This window comes from Solanum stenotomum, chromosome 4 (assembly GCF_019186545.1).
Source record: "Solanum stenotomum isolate F172 chromosome 4, ASM1918654v1, whole genome shotgun sequence".
Classification (NCBI taxonomy): domain Eukaryota; kingdom Viridiplantae; phylum Streptophyta; class Magnoliopsida; order Solanales; family Solanaceae; genus Solanum; species Solanum stenotomum.
Genome location: NC_064285.1, coordinates 6,412,022 through 6,433,499, shown reverse-complemented (window position 1 = coordinate 6,433,499; position 21,478 = coordinate 6,412,022). Strand labels below are relative to the sequence as shown.

Below are 21,478 nucleotides of genomic sequence, written 5' to 3'. Positions count from 1 at the left end.
AACTTATTAAAAGATTGTGACTATTTTTAAGGTAAAAAAATGTAATGCTCTAACGTGTATTAATTATCACATAATCGACAATAATTAATCATATAATATTAAATGACATTTTATTAGAAACTGTAATAATACATATGCATAAATTATACAATAATTAAAGTTGCGATTACATAATGTATACATAAAAAAATGTATTCACAAAAAAATATTCATAAAAATAGACGTGTAAATTTTATTGATGTATACAATAATTGTAGCATGTATACATAAACTTTATATTGTATACATAAGATTATTACCATCAATTATACGTATTACTATAATGAATACAAGAATGAGATTAATATGATACATATATAAATTTTATTCATTAATTGTACATGTGATTTTGTTTATGTATACAGTAACTGCACTATGTATACATTAGTTCGTATTCATCATGTATTCAGTGATTTGTATTCACATAATAAACTTGTATACTTTAATTTAAATTGAGATTAGAATTCATTGGTATACATTGGGTTGTATTCATCAAAATCAACATTATGATTTTTTACGAAGTTCTAACGAGAATCTTTCTTACCCATGAAATTGAGAACACAAATTTCAAAAAACTATTACCTGAATTTTCGCCAAAAAAAGTTATAAAAACTTTAGTTCCACAAATCACGAAATTTCAAAATTAATGTGGCAAGAAATACTACATAATTATATATTAAAAGAAATTATTGGAAGGATCAATAGATAAACATACAGTTATATTTGATTTGAATAGATAGAGTAAATTAAGGAGAATAAGAGAAAATTTAGAAGAGAAGCAAATATACATATGAAAAGAATTTTAGAAAGAAAACAAAAGAAGGTTGAATAACCTAAATTTTCACAAAAACTTCAATTCTACAAATCATGAAATTCACAATTAATTTGACAAAAATAAGATTATATATAAAGATGATTTTTAGAAGTATCCATGAAAAAATATATTGTTATATCTGATTTTCATAAACAGATTGAATTAAGGAGAAAAATTGAAAATTAGGAAGAGAATCAAATATACTTATGAAAAGAATTCTGGAAAGAGAAAAAGGAGACAAAAAAGAGAAGAACTCTATTNATCAATTATACGTATTACTATAATGAATACAAGAATGAGATTAATATGATACATATATAAATTTTATTCATTAATTGTACATGTGATTTTGTTTATGTATACGGTAACTGCACTATGTATACATTAGTTCGTATTCATCGTGTATTCAGTGATTTGTATCCACATAATAAACTTGTATACTTTAATTTAAATTGAGATTGGTATTCATTGGTATACATTGGGTTGTATTCATCAAAATCAACATTCTGATTTTTTACGAAGATCTAACGAGAATCATTCTTACCCATGAAATTGAGAACAAAAATTTCAAAAAACTATTACCTGAATTTTCGCCAAAAAAAGTTATAAAAACTTTAGTTCCACAAATCACGAAATTTCAAAATTAATGGGGCAAGAAATGCTACATAATTATATATTAAAAGAAATTATTGGAAGGATCAATAGATAAACATACAGTTATATCTGATTTGCATAGACAGAGTAAAGTAAAGAGAATAAGAGAAAATTTAGAAGAGAAGCAAATATACATATGAAAAGGATTTTAGAAAGAAAACAAAAGAAGGTTGAATAACCTAAATTTTCGCAAAAACTTCAATTCTACAAATCATGAAGTTCACAATTAATTTGACAGAAATAAGATTATATATAAAGATGATTTTTAGAAGTATCCATGAAAAAACATATTGTTATATCTGATTTTCATAAACAGATTGAATTAAGGAGAAGAATTGAAAATTAGGAAGAGAATCAAATATACGTATGAAAAGAATTCTGGAAAGAGGAAAAGGAGACAAAAAAAAAAGAGAAGAACTCTATTTTAAAATTGTTGACAAAATAATTTAAAAAAAGAGATAAAATAGGGATAATAAAACAATAATTGTTTTTTCAAGAAAAAAAAAAAGCAGCAATCAAACGTGTGTTTGAGAAAAAAAAGGAGGATAAAAATACATTTTTAAAAAAGAAAAGAAAAATAACAATTCAATGCCAAATAAATAAAACAAAGTTTTTTTCTTGCTAAAAAATTAAAAATGGGCTATTTATTGCTAATTTAGTCTATAGGGTGTCATGCTGTGCCATTTTGTCATTTTTTAAATTGAATAAATAAAAACAATATTTCAAAAGGGTAAAAATATATTTCATTTTTAACATATTAAAAATATTTTTTTTATATCCCCGCATTAATTACATATTTTTCAAATTAATTTTGAAGACTTTAGAGTTTAGACTAGCGAAAAACTTAAATATGTCATCAAACTTTAAGAAAAGGCTCATCTATGTCTCCTGTAGAAGTTTGATTCATCTATATCATTTTCGTTTGAGAAAAAGACACATCTATGTCATTATTTATTAACAGTATGAATGAACATTTTCTCAAATGAAAGTATAACATAGATGAATCAAAAGTTTAATAGATAACATAAGTAAGCTTTTTTAAAAAAAATAAAAATTGATGACATATTTAAGTCATTCTCCTATTAATTAATATTATTTTGGTTCCATATTAATTGATTAATTTTCATTTTGCACGGTGCTTAAGAAATCATAAAAAAAAATACTAATCCACCCCATAAAAAACTTCTTCTGAATTTTCCAAACAAATATAAACACTTTCAAAAAAGAATTAATTATAAGATAAAATAAAAATAGTAAAACAGACAACTAACCTATTTTTAATATAATGATCAATTAATACGTAACAGAAGAAGTATAGATATTATAATAAAATATTTATATTAATTATTAAATTTTAAAAGAAACGTGCAAAACTCAAAATGAAATAGTAAAACAGAAGAGAGCGAGTATCTTGTACTGTCAGATTGTACTTTCATTCATTCTCGGAATTAAAACTATTTTGGGGACTGAAAGCTACTTGTTCACACACCAATCTCTTTCAAAAGTATTACCAAAAAAATAATTTCTTTTCTTCTCTTCTTTCTTTATCTTCCTTGATTTTGGTATTGATTTTTATTTGTTCGCAAATCTCGCAATTAATTAAACAAAGGTTACAAGGTATGATTTTTCTATTCTTTTTTCATCGTATAGCATACTGCCCAAATATTTCTGTTTAATTTGGTACTTATTGATAGTAATAATAATAAATAAAAATCAGTCATAAGTCTGATGAACAAGTAACTGATATAGATCCCTTGATCTGGATATTCTTTTTCCGAATTTCGATTAGTATTATATGTTTTGTGCAAAAATAGTATTTTTTTTTTTTAATTGGTGTCAGTGAATTGATTGATATTCGCAAGACAATAACAAATTCAGTATAGTGAAGGTAGGTTGTACACATACCTCCTAGGCTAGAGAATTTGTTTCTGATAGACTTTCGGCTCAAGAAAATCGTTTTTTTTTTTTTTTCGAGACATCCCAGCTGGAATTACTTGTTCCATTTTTTTTGTAAGGATTAATGCCGATTGAATTTGTAGTGCCCTTTCTAAAAGAGGTATATGCATATATTTGTAGCTGTGGTATCTGGTACCAAGGTTAGGGTAGATAGGCTCACTTTAAATGTTGTAGATAGCGGTGGATTTAGCGTTATACCTATGGATTTACGTGAACTCAGTAGCTTCAGCTCAACCTTTATATTTCTATTATAGGAACCCATAAACTCGAGTTCGTTGTAGGAACTCATAAACTTTAAATCCTAGATCCACCTCTGGTTGTAGCTGAGCAATCCTGGATGTTTTTTACCAATCAAACATCCCCTGTGAGTATTGGATTTTCTTTACTTCATCGTGCTACTAAAGATTTTCATGTTGATCCTTTTCATAATTTTGAGTTGAAATTGGAGCTATCTTGTTTTACAGTATTGTTTTCACAGGACTAATTTGGAGAGGCATCCAGTAAAACTATGGATCATCATTGTCCATCTCCAATGAAGGCTACGTCTAATGGCATTTTTCAAGGTGATAATCCCCTGGATTTTGCACTTCCGTTGGCCATTTTACAGATATGTTTAGTTCTTGTCGTCACGAGAGGTCTTGCCTTTTTGCTGCGTCCGCTACGACAACCACGTGTAATTGCTGAAGTTATTGTAAGTTGTTTTCCCTGCCACCATCTCTGAGAAAGTTTGGTTCATTGTCTGTAATTGTGTATCAGCCAACAGTTATTGTTTCTATGGTGCCCTATTGTCTTCATTTGCTTAGGGTCTCTACCGTGAGGTAGGGGTAAGGTCTCGTACACTCTATCCTCCCCAGACCCCACTTTGTAGGACTACATTGGGTATGTTGTTGTTGCGCTATTGTCTTCATTTCGTTACTGGTTTATTCTTTTCCATTTTATTTCTCTTCTAGCTAAATTATCTGCTCTTTCTAACTATTTTGTCTGTTTTAATCTGCTTTGTACTTACCTGTCCTATTTCTCTTTGGTAGTGGTTTACAGTCCAAAATGCTGCTGTCAGTAACCCATAACTACCCAAGAAAAGCCTACTTGGTTTGATCATCATTTATAAGTCATCAAAAAGCCCCTTTTTATTTTGTTTTCTTGAATCACATGTTTTTTTTCTCCTCGTTATAGTATATTAGACTTCGGTCATCAACTTCTGTGATGAGATCCTCTAGTCTTCCGTTTCATTCATCTTCATGGCACGTTCTTTTGGAAGAAGAAAGAACAATTTCACCTTTTATATTGAATTACAGGAGTACTACAAAGCCAAGAAAATTTAAAGGTTATCTTGAACTTCGTTCTGTTTAGAAAATTAAACATTCTGTTCCTGATATACAGGGAGGTATATTGCTGGGACCATCAGCTCTTGGTCGAAACAAAGGTTATTTGAATGCAGTATTCCCACCGAAGAGCATCACCGTCTTGGACACTTTGGCAAACATTGGTCTCCTGTTCTTTTTATTTCTAGCTGGCTTAGAACTAGATGTCAAGTCATTGCGTCAGAGTGGGAAAAAAGTCCTTGCCATTGCTGTTACAGGAATTACTCTTCCGTTTGCTTTGGGAATCGGCACTTCATTTATTCTTCGAGGAACTATAAATAAAGGTGTAAATGCTACCGCATTTCTTGTATTCATGGGTGTAGCGCTTTCCATAACTGCATTTCCTGTTCTGGCACGCATTTTGGCTGAGCTGAAACTCTTAACTACTGATGTTGGGCGAATGGCCATGTCTGCGGCAGCAATTAATGATGTGGCAGCTTGGATTTTACTTGCACTTGCCATTGCCTTATCTGGTGATAATCTATCTCCTGTTGTGCCACTTTGGGTTTTCCTCTGTGGTTGTGGTTTTGTCATTGGCGCCTATCTTATTGTGCCACCAATTTTTAAATGGATTTCGCAACGTTGCCACGAAGGTGAACCTGTGGATGAGCTGTATATATGTGCTACTTTAGCTGCTGTACTTGCAGCTGGACTTGTCACTGATGTTATTGGGATTCACGCGATGTTTGGGGCTTTCGTCATTGGAGTTCTACTTCCAAAAGAGGGTCCATTTGCAGGTGAACTGGTTGAAAAAGTTGAGGACCTTGTATCTGGTCTTTTCCTCCCATTATACTTCGTCTCAAGTGGTCTAAAAACGAACGTTGCTACAATCCAAGGTATACAATCATGGGGTTTGCTAGTTCTGGTCATCTTTACAGCTTGTTTCGGGAAGATTGTTGGTACTTTTATAGTTTCCCTTCTCTGGAAGATTCCCAAAAATGAAGCTCTTGCTCTTGGATTTCTTATGAACAGTAAGGGACTAGTGGAACTGATTGTCCTTAATATTGGTAAAGATCGAAAGGTAATGCTCATCTAGCATCTTATTTGTTTTGTGAAATCAGGTAATCTGTTTCAGCTTTAATTTGTTTACGCCATGTCTCATGCAGGTATTGAATGATCAGACTTTTGCTATCATGGTTATGATGGCTCTCTTCACGACCTTTATCACCACACCCCTGGTTCTGGCTGTTTACAAGCCAGCGAAAATGCTAAGCAAAGGCGACTATAAACATAGAAGAATAGAAAGGAAAAATCCGAATACTGAACTGCGAATACTAACCTGCTTCCGTAGTTCTAGAAATATTCCATCGGTCATTAATCTCCTTGAGGCCTCACGTGGAACCGAGAGGGGAGAAAGGCTTTCTGTATACGCAATGCATCTCATGGAGTTCACGGAGAGACCATCAGCTATCTTAATGGTACACAAGGCTAGACATAATGGCTTGCCCTTCTGGAATAAAGGTCAGCGGTCAGCTAACCACGTTGTTGTGGCGTTTGAGGCTTTCCAACAATTAAGTCAGGTCTCTGTGCGGCCAATGACATCAATCTCATCACTCTCTGACATGCATGAAGATATTTGCATTACTGCTGAGAAGAAAAATATAGCAATGATAATTTTACCATATCACAAGAATCTGAGGCTTGACGGCTCATTTGAATCAACTCGACCTGATTTTCACTTGGTTAACAGAAGGGTTCTTGAACATGCTTCATGTTCAGTGGGGATATTTGTTGATCGCGGACTTGGTGGTACTTCACAGATATCTGCAAGTAACGTTTCCTTCTCTATTACCGTTCTATACTTTGGGGGCCATGATGATCGTGAAGCCCTTGCTTATGGGACTCGTATGGCTGAGCATCCAGGAGTCGAGTTAACAGTCATTCGCTTCCTAGTGGAGTCAGATTCCTCAGAAGAGATAGTAACAATACATACAGAAGGCACCTCTGCTGCAACATTAGTCTCTGCTGATGAGGAGTTTCTCGCTGCTTTCAGAACGAGCATATCAGACGACAGTTCCATCAAATATGAAGAGAAAACTGTTAGAAATGTGTCGGAAACAATTACTATCCTACGTGATTACAGTCGATGCAGTTTGTTTCTGGTTGGTCGAAGGCCTGATGGCGTAGTACCTCTTGCATTGAGCCAGAGGACTGATTGTCCTGAACTCGGACCAGTCGGGAGTTTGTTGACTTCACCGGAATACGCCACAACAGCATCAGTCCTGGTGGTGCAACAGTATTATGATAACTTATATGCAAATAGTTCACAACAGAGGGATGTAGCATCAGTTCCAGAGAATTAAGTAGGGGCTCTTTCATTGATCTTTGAATCATAATGACTGTTTTTCATTCTTGACAGTTTGCTCTATTCATCTTTTTGAGCTGTAATTGTCACTTTTTAAAATACAAGGATTCTGGTTGCTATTTTGTGGAGCCTTTTTTCTCGTATTAATAAGTGACGTTTCATGTTGATTGTCTTCGTTCACCCCCTATTTACCTACAAAATATTCATATTCTCCTTTAAAAGTACTTCCACTAACTCAAAAAATGCCATATGTAATCAACTAGTTCTCTATTTTGCTACATCAGCAATGACTGTACTACACTCATTTTTAGTTTTCTTGTGGATTTGTCAAAAAAAAAGTCTTTAATAGGACGGTTTATAATAGGTTGAGTGTTCAATTGAAACATGTTTTCGTTGAGGTATCTTAATGAAAAATCATGTTTACTTTAGGTGTTTCGGTATCTATTCAGCCTAACCTTTGTTGTATATATATATATAAGAACTTGAAGGACTCAAAGTTGTTGTTTGAAATTCGAACAAGTTCTTAAATGATCTCTACACTCAAGCATATATTTGTTCAATGAGAAACTTTAATTTGTGTGCCATACATAATTAACACAAGTTGTATAACACTTCTTTTTATTTGATAACTTAATAAATCTAAAGATTACACTTTAGAATTCACAAATTATTGATCCACCAATTTATAAAATAAAAAGAAGTCTCACACAATTTGTGTCGGTTAGATTCTGATGTATGCATTGTTATAAGCTTTGGTTTTTCTTTATTTAGTAAAATGTGTCTAGTAATAGACAACAAGCGTTTGTAGTCCAACGGTTAGGATAATTGCCTTCCAAGCAATAGACCCGGGTTCGACTCCCGGCAGACGCATAGGTTTTTTTTAATCTTTTTTAATTTTTATTTTTTTGAGTGATTTTAATTAATTTTGCTTTTTCTTGTCCTATTTTTAGGTGATTAAAAGTGTATTATATGATGATTGGATATTGACATTGAGAGCAGTATTTCATACATTCTAAGTTCAATATTTATTAGACATACATATACATATTAAATATAAGATTATTTTAAACATTTACTTATCAAGCATTAAAAGATAAGTAATAAATTTACTTATTTTTTCAATGTATCAAACACAGTATTAGTTAACGGCATATTCATGTTTTGTTTTGAGACATGGGGAGTGATACATATTCATTTGTATCCTCTATTACCTGATTGTTGTAATGAAACTGCATGTCTTATTGTCTTCTTCTATTTTATAACGAGTCAGCCCTCACAATTAAGGAAAGCTAAAATCTTTTTTCCTTTTTATTCTTTGTTAAGTGTCAAAAAATATATGAAATTGAATAAAATGTTTTATGTTAATAGTTTGATTAAAAACATTGTTATTATTACTTAATTGGTTAAAAATGTCTTTTTTTTGCTAATAAACATATTGTTTATTTTCTTTTTAAACATATCATATTCTTTTCCTAGTATAATTGAGATAAGTGTTCATCTCCAAGGATCTTGTACAAGCTGTAGTAGGAAAAGAAAGTACATAGTTGAATTTCGCAATGGATGGAGATTGTTGGCTTGCTATAACTCGGACTTGAAGCCTCTGTTAGCACTAAGGTGAGATATGAGATAGTATAAAAGGAGGAGTGTTAAGTCTCATTCAACGGTAACCTTTCGTCATTTAAAAATTATTAGCCCGAAAAAAAAATCATTGAATCATGATTCAACATTCTTTTTGTTTTATTTCAATTAACAAGTGGATTGTTATTAGAACTATTTATTTGGATCACCTCTTATAAACGAAATATGTCTGGTTCTCCTACTCCAATACGTTCACTGAGATTTCGCGTGATTAAACCTTTTGAAAGCATATGTTGTCGGCTTCAGCCAATTTTTTCATAAAATTAGCATACAACGATCAGCAGAAGGTAAAACTAACAAGGGTTTAAAGTAAAATGTAATTGTCATCTAGGCAAATATGTTATCCATAAGCAGATTGAGGCAAACCATTGCCAGTATCAACCATTAGAAAAATAGAAAAGCAGGGAGAAGAGACAATAAGATGAGCTATAAGAATCTACAACACGCACAGAATGAGTATGAAAATGTCCTGACCATAGATATCAGATAATGAATACATTTACACACACATAACGAATGTGTCGCCGGAATACCAGAGGCTAAAGAGAGAACCTTTCTACCATATTGCCTCATCAATGATGTACACTGAGGCAATGCTGAAAGCGGATCGATGTATCCGGCATCCATGTTACATGTAATGGCACAAGCACAATGCTCCCCCGTCTAAACCCTAAACCCAACGCAGCATAAGATTACAACATTCATTTCTTCCATGTGACAGGCTATACAAATTCTACCATATTTTGCATGTCTAACAGCAGTTAGAAGGAATAGATAGACAAATGCAACGGTAAAAGTTCTTGTCTGATTCACTGCATAATGAGTTCACTCCAACATTCTGTCATCTCCTTGGCTCCGCTCCATTGGCTACCTTCCTCGGCTTCTGGTCGCTACTACTATAAGCCTTATCCATCACCCTTGTATATTGGGACGTTGTACATGGTTTATTTACAAAGCTGTTACTGAAACCTTCAGACTCCCTAAAAGATTTGACAGGAGTTGATCTTATCGATTCAGTTGAACAAGGTATTGGTCCTTTCCTATCAGGTTTTTTGAAGTTAACTGAAAGACGAAGCTTCTTTGATGGAAGTATCTCATTAGCAATTTCAACCAGACTACTTGATACCACCACTGGTTTTGGTGCTATGAATTGATTTTCAGGTTTCTCAGTCAATTTACATGCTCTCATGCCACCGCCCTTCTGAGAAGGTTTCTTCAGCGATTTGGTTGTTACCTCAGTGTTCTGCTTCAACGAATGTGTAGCAATCTTGCAAAGCGTTGAATGTGTAGCAATCCTACAAAGCGTCTCAGCAGCAGCCAATACCCCTGGAGATTCAGCTACTATCATCAGATATAATATGAGCTTCATAAGGATAAAAATGTCTAGGACAGCATGCATGAAATATAGTTTTGTCAAGATTCAACGCTTCTTGGAAGCTAAATGGAAAATGTGCATCAATGCATGAGACTGTACTGTATATTTCTTGATACCATACAGTATGATTTGGAAAAAATCTAATACTCTTCTGATGGATATTCCATAGAAACTCAGAGAATACAGATAGATCATATGAAGTCACTGTTGTGATGGATAGATTTTAAAATAAAATAACTCTTTGACTATGCCTACAGGTTCCACATAGAAACTCAAAGAAAAAGAAAGAGAACATGCAACACAAAATGTACACTGGTATCCCTCTAGTGGAATGCCGAAAGCACAAAAGCACATGATTCATTCAAAAAAATGCAGTAACTCCTATTCTCAAGCCCCTGAGAAATTTACCTGGTGAAACTTCTGAAGTGTTGCTGGCTGCCAATGATGATGAAATCCTTTCACATGTCGTAAGGCTATCGCGGTTTGTTGAAGCATTTTCATTTTTTAAAGGCCCAGACACTTGAACTCCTGTTGGAACTAGTTTGTGATTGTCAGTGAGTGATTGCAGTTCCTCAAGGAAACCAGTAGAACCTTTCAGAGGAGTCGAAGTGTTTTCCACTCTTACCCATCTACCTTGACAAACCATCTTATTTGTAGATAATTTAGCTGAATCCGGAACAGTTTTAGGATGCCCAGAGCACGGATGTGACCAAGGAAAAGGAGGCAAGCCATTTCGCTGAGATGATGGCTTGCTTAGTCGAAGATCACTGCTATTTCTTGAAGATGCAAACTTGACTGTATCCACAAGTAAAGAATCCAAATCCTTGGATGGAGTAAGCGCAAGGCGCTCCAACACTTCCTTTGGTGTATACAATGGAGCATGACACATTGTCGGAACTGATTGAACCTTGCAACTGTACTCCTGTACCTTTGAGAAGAAAAGAAAAGATAATATAGATTATGAGCTTTTGCAGAAACTGACATTATCTTGTTTTTTTAATTAAAGGATGCTGACAGTCTGACATTATCTTGTTTTACCTTGTGAACCCAAAAACAGTGTCCCGTTTTATTTGGCACTGGTATTCATAGTCAGTGTTTTCTTTGGCTACAAATTTCTCAAATATTATTTTGGTAATTTTTGTTACAATTTATTGTGATTTGTAGTACTTTTGCGAAGTTTCTAATATGTAGATTTTACTTAAAAAGTAAAGTAACCGATGTCCAAATGCATACCGAAATTAGATGGTTTGACCTTGTACTTCAAAGTTCAAACTCAACAATTCCGTTTAGGCTGAAGGGAGTAATCCTCTTAGGACATGAAGCAGGCTTACTTGATCAAGTCGACTGTTGAGATTCAATTTCGGTAACAAATAACCTTGCACACTAACCTGATCAGCAGAAGACAGATTATCTGTCCTGGTCTCTCCCTTGTCTCCATCATTTCGACAAGAGAGCTTGCTATCAACATTAGAACAATTCTGCATCTGTACAGACTTCTGGCATCGAAGCATGGAGTTAGCATTTCTAACCAACTGCATGAGACTGTCACTTGAATTTGACGCATTGTTTCTCCTATCTTTGGGAGAAGGTGCACACTTATAACTTCCATCAAGTAGTTCCCTCAAAGGCAGATCATCTACATCTTTTGTGACATCCATGACATCAGATTTCAAGCCATACATTCCTGAGTCAGATATCCCTTGTTATTTTCTCAGAACATTTATAGTATAACACATTGGTAAATACTAAACACCAAGAATAACCAAAGAATGTATCGATCAACCGAATAAGTTCCAGGGTAAAGCCAAAACTAGTGACAACTGACAGCATACTTTATGACTACATATGTAGAAATCAAGAAGTAAATGTCAGGGTACAACAAAAGCTAGTGCGGACATACTCTACATGAGTTACTTTACTGAATGCAGGTCAATCGTATGGACATGTTCAGATGGATTGCTATGTTTTACCCAAATAATTCCGAGTCCAAAAGCTGCATAAAACAAGCATCATGTGATGTGCTAGTGTGAAAGTGCAACCTGCTAGGTAGTCAAAATATCTTCTATAAAAGTACATCTGGTACACACACAAATTGCAGTGACTTGAAACTTCTTGTAGGTTTTGGCTGAGATATTTTGTCACAGAAATGACTGCTAAATTGGCAGTTGGTTCAATTAAAGTTGTAAGTAACTTTAGCCTTCATTTTTTTTGGGTAAGGAAGTAAGTTAGTAATTTCGTCTTCATTGACATTGTGTTTTGCATGCACTGATTATACCAATTGTGCTTAGCTCTATATATTTCCTTCAGAAAACATGGTAAACACATGCATCTGCAAAAAGTATTTAATAAGATTTAGTTGAGAAAGATTATCAAGTAAATTTGCATCAAATGTATGCTTTACATATTTGGTGTTTAATCATCAAGAACGACAAAGTGAACCAACCATGCACGGACTCAGTCAATAGTACGCTGAGAACTTCATGAAAAATCAGTAGATCAATGAAAATACTATTCACCTGGTTGGAAACTGGAAAGTGAAATTTCATGGAGGAAACTCTAGCATATATATTGAAGGATTTCCAGATGATGGGAAAGAAGTGAGCGTGCACTTATTTGGATAAATTGTGTTACATGGCAAAGCCTCTACACAAGCTCTCAGAAACGAAAACACATGGCTACTATACAATTTACCATGTCGAAAATATGAATTCGAGAAGAAAAGAGATGATGTGGGAAGAAATTTAACAACTATAGTTAACAGTGTAAAGTAGGGCAGGGCATTTGGTAATGCGGTTCGGTTTTTTCAGTTTTCAATAACTGTTGTACCGAACACCGAACCGATAATTCGGTTCGGTTTGTTGTAATTTGGTTCGGTTAATTTAGAGTTGCTTTTAACAGTATAAGGTACGGAACCCCATGCCGATTTTCTTAATACCCTGTTACCTCGGTTTATTAAATTCCGTTATCACACACTTAATTAGTTTATTGAAAATCAGACCAAAAAGATAAAAAGGAAAATGGAAGAAGAAAACTTGAAATCGCAGCAGTTAGAATTGAAGAGGGGGGTGCTGGAAATGGAATGGGCAGTGATGGGTATCCATTTCTTGGAGTTATCTGAAAGGTGTTGGTATGCAACACTGGTGGTTTTGGGTAGGATGATGTAGTCGCCATTGAATTTAGATGGATTCTTTACTGGAATTCATAGTTGAAAGCATGGAATCCAAAAAGTACGATCAAATACCTAGAACTAGAAACTGAAAACCTGAAATCGCAGCAGTTGAAATTGCTGGTCGCGGTCACGATCGCTGGTTGCTGGTCGGCGGTCGCTGGAGCCTGGACTCTGGAGGCTGGAAGTCGAATTTGGAATTGGAATTTGGAAGAGAAGGATAAAGTGCGGCGGAAATGCAAACATGAAAACCTAATGCTAACTTGCTAGTTGCTAAGGGCAAAAAAGGAAATAAAGTTTAAAAAGGCTTAGTAGTTAGTATATTTGATATAATATTAATAATTACATAATATCTATTATAGTATGTATATTAGTGTGTATATTTCGGTACCGAAATACCAAAATACGAAAACATATTACTGAAAACTGAAGTTTGATTTTTATTTTTCATGGGATAATGCAGGTTTAAAATATTTAAAAAGGAAAAACAAAGTTCTTTGGTCGTAAATCTGGTACTAAAAAACCAAACATGTATGCTCACTTTGTTCTGATAAGTGTTTGGAAGAGATAGAACAACACATACCGAGAAAGTTTCTTCCTCCAGCAGCTGAACCGAAGCCAACCAAACTCTTTAAAGAGAAATTACTTTTGGTAACTTTTCCATTTCTTTTATCACTTCTCTTGCCACTAGAATTCTGCCTTTGCTTAAGCATTTGAGTCCTCTCTAACAAAATAAGAACAGATTACAAAAACATATCATGTCACCAGCACCGTTGAAACAGAGCTATGCATTAAGAAACATACCCTACAGAACAGATAATTCAAAGATGCTTATGAGAATAGAATAGCTCAAACATATTTCTACCACATAAAAAAATAGTAACGGAATGAATGAACGCTGTACGGAAAATTATTAACCCGCTCTCTTTCAAGGGTTAATAGCATGCAAATCCAAGTACATATTAAATGCTGTACAAAATATTAAAGCAGGCCCTTCATCAACTTAATCTTACAAGTAGAAGATTCCAACTCCCAGCACAAATTTGACATTGTTGCGAAGTGGTATCCATGTTTTGAGAGTATATTCTATTCACTTGTACTGGGGAGCAATTTCAACAGAGTACAGACAGGATGTCCCCCCAATGAGATTAGAGAAATTAGGCTGACATTTTTTTTTATCAAGTAGGCCAACATATATCCTTCAAAATACTTCGTTGATCTTTTTCTTTTTAGATAACTGTGAAATCTCCAAATATCGGTTGGCACACGGGTTCAAAATCGGTGGATAATGGCCCTTTCTCTCCACTTATCATTTAATACCATCACTTCTTTAATATCTATCTTTTAATATCTTATAAAATAGAAGACGGAAAAATGCTTAATAAGTACTATACTTTGTCCAAATTTTCATTGGGTTGATTGTGAAATTGCAAAATAAGACAATCATCTGAATCATATTTCTTACTTCTTAGCAGGGGGCAGAGCTACAGCTATGAAAGGGTGGTCAGCCGAACACCCTTCGCCGGAAAATTATACCGTGTATATAGGTAGAATACTGTCTAATATCTGGAAATATAATTAATTGAACACCCTAAGACACAACAAAGGCTGCTAGTCTGGCGGTAAGCGTGTTCATTTATGTGTATGAGGTTTGTGGTTCGATCCTCACTTGCTGCGTTTTTTTAACACACTCTCTTTTTAAACAAAAAATAAAGATCCTCACTTGTTGCCTTTTTTTAACACAATCTCTTTTTAAACAAAAAAAAACACAGAAATAGCTGCCCCGTATCTTCTTTATGTTTCTAGCCTTAAATTGATTAACCTAATAATTAAGATTTTATTGTTTTCTATATATTTTCGATCTATATTAAGTGAATTATTAGGTAAAACACAATCTCAAAAAATTATTTTTAAAGACAAAATTAAAGATTATTATCCACTATTATACTTTTGATTATTTCTAAACTATTTTTTTAGAAAATGTAAAATAGTTAAGGATTTATTAAAAGAAAAGGTAAATATGGAAAAAAGTTTCGATAATTCTCTCGAACTTTGAAACATTCAGTTATTTTGAATCACGGAAAAAGTCTCAACAATTCACTTAATATGAACTAGAGGGAGTATATTCAACTAGTAGCAAAAATTTGTTGACTTTTATCCATTAGTTTTGATTTATACCATTGATAGCTTTATAATTTTAAGTTTCCGTATGATTTAGTTACTAAGTGATATGTAATTTAATTTTCAAATTTGGTTGCACCCACTCATCAGTAAAAAAAATGTTTTGTGCACCCACTCCGCTAAAAAAAAAAATTATCGATTTTTTTAAAGTTTGAACACCCTTGGCAGAATTTCTGGCTCCGCCACTACTTCTTAGCACATGAAGCATTTAAACAAGCCATACTCCAATTACATTTTAATCTTCTTTAAACAAGTAATGCAGTTTCTGTTCTGGTGATTCAAACATCCCTATAAGACAGATAAATACAATCAGCAACATATCGTAGCCGATTGATCAGCAATGTGCTCCATAGGAAGGTCAGAACCGAATCCATAGGCAACACAACAACCACATATCTAGTTGGAAACAGAAAGCAATTTAGCTTGAATGTCATAGAAGATAAAATTTAGCTTCTACAGTCTTAATTGGTAACAGCATATACAGTAACTCAGCAAGTTAGCACATTTGCACATTCACTACCTACAATTGAAGCTGCCCCCAAAGAAAAAATGCAATGAAAACTAGATTGCAGAGTGGATTCCACATTCTACCTTTACAGGTTTACATCTTATGATGTTTCTGATTTGATAATATATTTGGAGAGTCTTTCCTGGGGCATTGAAATTCTGGATTCTATCCACACAGGATTTTATTAGTGTTACCAGTCTGTTAAGATGATCCAACCTGTACCGACTTCAAAAGTGGCTTTATCCATACAACTCTTCAAGGATTAGTACAATGAGGGGCATATACTCTGAATCGAGTAGGATTAGGTTGCCAGCAATGCTTTTGAAGATATATGATCCCCAGATAAAGAAGTGTACCATTTCCGTAACGAACAAAGTATTGGGGAGCCTATAGAGAAGTGAGGTAATGGCATGGGGGAAGCGTCCAATGGCCTTCTTCTCAAACTAATTCCAACTTAATCAGAAAGAAGAGCACTTTTTGAAAGGGAAACTTTTGGAATCTTATTTTCTCAAACTAAGGTGTTGCTTTCTTTAAAGTTTTCAAGCATAACTAACACAAGGCATCATAGGACTATAGTGATGTTCAGAAACAATAAAACCATGAGCTCAGCCTGTTCCATGCCACTGTGAATCCTGAAAACGCATTATTGAAGGAAAAACGAAAAAGGAAAAGCCGAGGAATAATAGCTCTATCCAAATAGGTTCCCACTGAAAATACTGGACACATGATTTCTGTTGCAAGCTATTGACCCATATGTGTTTCAGGGAAGCACTATAATGGAGTAGATTTTGACCAAAAAATATCATCAACTAGGAGACATATTTGAAATCAAACCAAGATACATGAACCATAGGCATTTCCAGTGTCATCTGTGAATGCCAATCATAACTAAAGCTAAGGCTGTATAACTATATTGAAGAACATACATACATAATTGGTATTACCTCCATTTTTGTAATTTGTAAGATTTGCGGAAATCTCAGTAGAAATGCCTTTTCCGTCTTCACCGGTTTTATTTACAGAAGCATCCATCTGCATTATCCTTGATCTCTTAGAATTAGAAGTACTATTTCTCCCCACTTTCCCACAGTTCCGATGTGTCTGTGCAGCCTCTAGCCCAAGCGTCAGCGGAAGAATAGTATTTGACTTCCCAACACTGTGGTCTTCTAAAGCATCCTCAACATGATGGCTGGATTGCTGACCAGCAAATTCATTCTGGGGCATCTTACTCCAAAAAGCTAGCTCTGAGGTTTTAACAGCACAAATCACATCTCACATAACCATATTTGGGATAGAGAGTTAAATAGGATGCAACACTAGCAGTACAGCTTAACATGTTTTCAGGTCTGTACATTTACCTGCTTTAGTGTTGCAGAAGAAATACCAAAACAACACATATACATGTTCAATGGTTTCCGAGAATTAGAAACAACGTAAACCGTTCTAAGAACACGTATGACATCTTTTTACTAGAAAATCACCTTTCCCATTTGTAAGTTCATACTGTCCTGTGATGAACTGCATAATTGTCCAGTTAGTAACTTCCACAACCGTGTACACTGTACCCAGACTTCTTTTTTGAGATAGTTGACCGTATCCAGCTACTAATACTAAGTAACATCATTCAGATAAAAACAATTTTCCCTTAAAGACTGGGTATATCAACAGTAAAAATCATCTCAAGAAACTTCAGCATCTTAACTTGCCACTAACCGTCTTTAGCAATCTCAGTTAGTTCAAGAGAATATCCAAAGGTTATCAGTAATTTATAACATCTATCTACCCATAAAATCGTACACTACACTAAACCTCCCTAGACTGTACATAACAACCAAAGCTAACTTTTATGACAAAAAAAAAAAACTCTCAGTTCCTACTGGTAAAGAGCAAAATAGCCATATTCAACCCCAAAAAGGAACTTTTCTCTTTTTTACACAATCAACCTAGAATTGATGGGAGGTGACCCAGTATAAGGTAAACCGGCCGTACCAGACAAACAGTGTAAAAATCTCTTAATAGTGACAGGTATATAAGTTAAATCCGGCCAAAAATTTTAAAAAGGGAGGAAAGGATACCTTTTCGTCTGACTGAACCACTGATCCTATCAATAGAAGGCGCAATAGCAACAGAAGGCCTCTCCAATTTCCGAGCACCGCCACTAAAACTTTCCGATCCCATAAGCTTAGACACATCCACATCAACCAAAACAGGTCCTTTCAAAGCTTCCATCACCTCACTGCACTCCACCAAACAAAACCCTCACAAAAACTCTCAAACTCATCATTTTTCGTCGAAAAAACTTCAAATTGAACAGATTTCAGCCGTGAAAAAGCAAAATTGAGCTGATTTAAGGCGATTTGAGAGGGAAAAAATGGATAATTTATGTACTATAGATGAAAGTAAAGTGTTGCGGCTGAAGAGAAAAGGGGGAGTTTTTAGGGCAAGGAAAAATTGGAAGGTGAAGAATGAGAGGTATTTATACTTTTCGGGAAAATGGGTAAAGTAGAATTGAGGTATTTGGCGTCGGTGGGATATTCGGGTGCGGTTGTCATCAGCTTAATCCACTTGACACGTTGTAAAAAATACTATCCACGTTGCATTATCTACTGTTAGAAAATGTAGCTGCTGCTACCACAACTGTTGTATTTTTGTCGGGATATTGATCTCGAGATAAAATGCGAGATTATATTATATCGTTTAGTTGTGACAAGAGACAGAGCTAGGATTAGGAGGTTGTTGTATTTTTGTCGGGATATTAATCTCGAGATAAAATGTGATATTATATTATTTCGTTTAGTTGTGACCAGAGATATAGTATTTTTGTCGGGATATTAATCTCGAGATAAAATGTGAGACTATATTGTTTCGTTAGTTGTTACAAGAGACAACCATGATTAGGAGGTTGTTGTATTTTTGTCAGGATATTAATCTCGAGATAAAATATTTTGTCGGGATATTAATCTCGAGATAAAGTGTGAGATTATATTATTTCGTTACTTGTTACTTGTTACAAGAGACAAAGCCAGGATTAGGAGGTTGTTGTATTTTTGTCGGGATATTAATCTCGAGATAAAATGTGAGATTATATTATTTTGTTTAGTTGTGACCAGAGACATGGAATATTATTTTGTTTAGTTGTGACCAGAGACATAGATAAGATTAGGAGGCTGTTGTATTTTTGTCGGGATATTAATCTCGAGATAAAATGTGAGAATATATTATTTTGTTTAGTTGTGACCAGAGACATAGAACATTATTTTGTTTAGTTGTGACCAGAGACATAGACGGAGCCAGGATTAGGAGTTTAGGGGTTTTGTATTTTTGTCGGGGTTTGGGGGATCGCAAAACATGCTTCCTTATTTTTGTTAGTAGTGGGGTTCGAACACACAACAATACTATGAAAAGTATTTTCACCACCCTTTCTTATCACTAAGTTGTCAATCAATTTTATTAGGGGGTTTACAAGTTAATATACATATATATTTATTAAATTTTTAATACAAATACAGGATCTATGGAAAAGCTAGTGGGTTCGTCCGAATCCACGAACCCCAACCTAGCTCCGCCTCTAGACTCACTTGTGACTTGTGAATACTAATTCAATTTAAGATTATTTGATTAAAATGATGGAATTAGATATTCGATATAGAAAATAAGATAATTAATCTCATTAAATATCTACGGATATGGTAAGGTGTGATTTAGTAATGTCGATTTGATCACTATTAGTCGATAAAATAATTCCCCACCTTTGATTGATTTTTCTATTCATAGCACTTCGAGTGAAAGATATTCTTTGATAGAATACATCATTTTTTACTATAAAGTTTGTAAAGGAAAGAATGTAGGAGGGCGGTTTTTTAGAGCGGACGCTCTCTGAGATATTTTTTATATTTATGTATGTATTTGTTCTGTAGTTGGATCAGCCCTTTTACTTAGTATATCGAGGGTGGATTAATGAATGATAAATACCACTTATTATATGAGTATCGCACGCTGAATATCTTATATATTCTTGTTTATCCATTTTTACCAACCAAATAACTGATAAAAATATATTGGTGAAATGATGCCTCCTAATCCTCTTTGGAACAAAATGATGATTCTTTCAATCATATTTTTCGATAAAGTTTAAAAAGTTTATGAAAAGAAAATCATTTTTAAAGTATTTTCTTTTAATGGTAACATAAGGATAAATGTTTATAGTAATTAGTATATTTTTACTTGCTCTGATAGGATGTGTTCAAGATCTAGAATTTTTATTAAACCTAGATTTTAGGGTGCCATAATATTTTCAATTTAACATTTTTCTAAAAGTGAATGAGTTTTATTGGGAAAATAAATACTTTTGTTAGGAAAGACTCGGACATTTTTCTAATTTTGAAATATGTATTTTAAATTTAATATTACAATAAAAATATATTTACCACACAAAAATGGTCAGATATGAAAAAAATGGATATACACAAATCTTTATTCTTTATCTCATGAAGATATCAATCTCAAAATTTAAGGAAATAAATTCAATATGCAATAAACCATCCAGAATTATAAGCATTTCAGAGGACCCTTAAAATAATCTACTATTAACCTAAACTAAAATGAAAAAAAAATATAAAGAATTACTACTTCTTTTGTAGCACCAAAAAAATTTCTTCAAAAATGGATTTTTTTGACTTATTATATTTTTTAGTAGCTTTGTTTTTTCTTCTCATTGACTTTGACCCAAATATTTATCAGTCTAATTCAAGAGGTTGGGGGTATTTCCTCCGTCACTTTTTAATTGTTATGATGTGCTTTTCAAATGTCAATTTGATTAATTTTTAAAATTAAATTAGATTATATTAATTTGATATTTTAAACAAAAAAATTAAATATTCAAAAATTATACGAAAAATACTATAAATTACATTTTTTTGCATATCAATATGATGAAAAAAAATACATAATATGTAACATGTTAGTCAAAGTTCTTATCATGTGACTCTAAAAAAGAAAATCGTGACAACTACCAGGAGACGGAGGGATGTATTACGTTTCCACATTAAATGAATTGTTGTTCTCATTCAAGAAATGAAGGTTATTTTTTTATTCCCTTAAAAATGTAGAGGATAAATTAAATTTACTATTAATTTATCCAACTCATAATAAGCTGAGACAAACAATCAAACAAGGGCACTTGGTACCCTACAAACTTAATTTAAGGGGGAAAAAATTAAAAGAAATTTACATACGAAATTATCCTTTCATGCCTATTTATTTATTTGACTATCATTTGAGAAAAAGATTAGTAGATTTTTACCACATAGTTTAATTTACATAAAATCTAAAGATTAATCCAAAGGGTAGAAATTAAGTATTTTTTTAATATCTGGAATTGATTTTTTTTCCTTTTTTATTTTTGTGAAAAAAAAGAAGAAGCTATAATCCACTGGCCAATACATTTAGGAGCGCCTAATTTAGTGTACGTGTCTTATATAT

General features: G+C 33.5%; 2 protein-coding genes and 1 non-coding gene across 6 annotated transcripts; 2 read left to right on the top strand and 1 right to left on the bottom strand.

Moving 5' to 3' along the window:
• The first annotated feature begins 3,029 nt into the window (after nucleotides 1-3,029).
• LOC125862025 (cation/H(+) antiporter 18-like) lies at nucleotides 3,030-7,337 on the top strand. Of its 3 annotated transcripts, none has more exons than XM_049541994.1 (4): nucleotides 3,030-3,124; nucleotides 3,928-4,154; nucleotides 4,844-5,845; nucleotides 5,931-7,332. In XM_049541994.1, the coding sequence occupies exons 2-4, from the start codon at nucleotides 3,972-3,974 to the stop codon at nucleotides 7,125-7,127; spliced, it is 2,382 nt and encodes a 793-aa protein (XP_049397951.1). In that variant the 5' UTR covers nucleotides 3,030-3,124; nucleotides 3,928-3,971; the 3' UTR covers nucleotides 7,128-7,332. The 3 variants fall into 3 exon arrangements, with proteins under 3 accessions (XP_049397951.1, XP_049397952.1, XP_049397953.1); XM_049541995.1 differs by having other exon boundaries at nucleotides 3,043-3,124; nucleotides 3,942-4,154; XM_049541996.1 differs by lacking the exon at nucleotides 3,030-3,124 and having other exon boundaries at nucleotides 3,948-4,154; nucleotides 5,931-7,337.
• A 590-nt stretch (nucleotides 7,338-7,927) lies between these two features.
• Nucleotides 7,928-7,999, top strand: TRNAG-UCC (transfer RNA glycine (anticodon UCC)). Its single transcript has one exon. It is a non-coding gene; the product is annotated as a tRNA-Gly (tRNA).
• A 1,214-nt stretch (nucleotides 8,000-9,213) lies between these two features.
• LOC125862028 (uncharacterized) lies at nucleotides 9,214-18,434 on the bottom strand. Of its 2 annotated transcripts, none has more exons than XM_049542000.1 (6): nucleotides 18,073-18,434; nucleotides 16,942-17,241; nucleotides 13,892-14,032; nucleotides 11,531-11,826; nucleotides 10,551-11,070; nucleotides 9,214-10,093 (listed from the first exon to the last, which is right to left on the bottom strand). In XM_049542000.1, the coding sequence occupies exons 1-6, from the start codon at nucleotides 18,224-18,226 to the stop codon at nucleotides 9,609-9,611; spliced, it is 1,896 nt and encodes a 631-aa protein (XP_049397957.1). In that variant the 5' UTR covers nucleotides 18,227-18,434; the 3' UTR covers nucleotides 9,214-9,608. The 2 variants fall into 2 exon arrangements, with proteins under 2 accessions (XP_049397957.1, XP_049397958.1); XM_049542001.1 differs by having other exon boundaries at nucleotides 10,551-11,064.
• Between the last annotated feature and the right edge of the window lie 3,044 nt (nucleotides 18,435-21,478).

Bases quoted from the DNA above. Each gene is read 5' to 3' on its own strand.
- LOC125862028 (XM_049542000.1), bottom strand. From the start codon at position 18,226: ATGGAAGCTTTGAAAGGACCTGTTTTGGTTGATGTGGATGTGTCTAAG. The intron at 17,242-18,072 runs GTATCCTTTCCT...TTAAAACCTCAG, and splicing joins TGGTTCAGTCAGACGAAAAG to AGCTAGCTTTTTGGAGTAAG. The intron at 14,033-16,941 runs GTAATACCAATT...TTATTTTGTTAG, and splicing joins TACAAATTACAAAAATGGAG to AGAGGACTCAAATGCTTAAG.
- LOC125862025 (XM_049541996.1), top strand. From the start codon at position 3,972: ATGGATCATCATTGTCCATCTCCAATGAAGGCTACGTCTAATGGCATT. The intron at 4,155-4,843 runs GTAAGTTGTTTT...CCTGATATACAG, and splicing joins GTGTAATTGCTGAAGTTATT to GGAGGTATATTGCTGGGACC. The intron at 5,846-5,930 runs GTAATGCTCATC...TGTCTCATGCAG, and splicing joins ATATTGGTAAAGATCGAAAG to GTATTGAATGATCAGACTTT.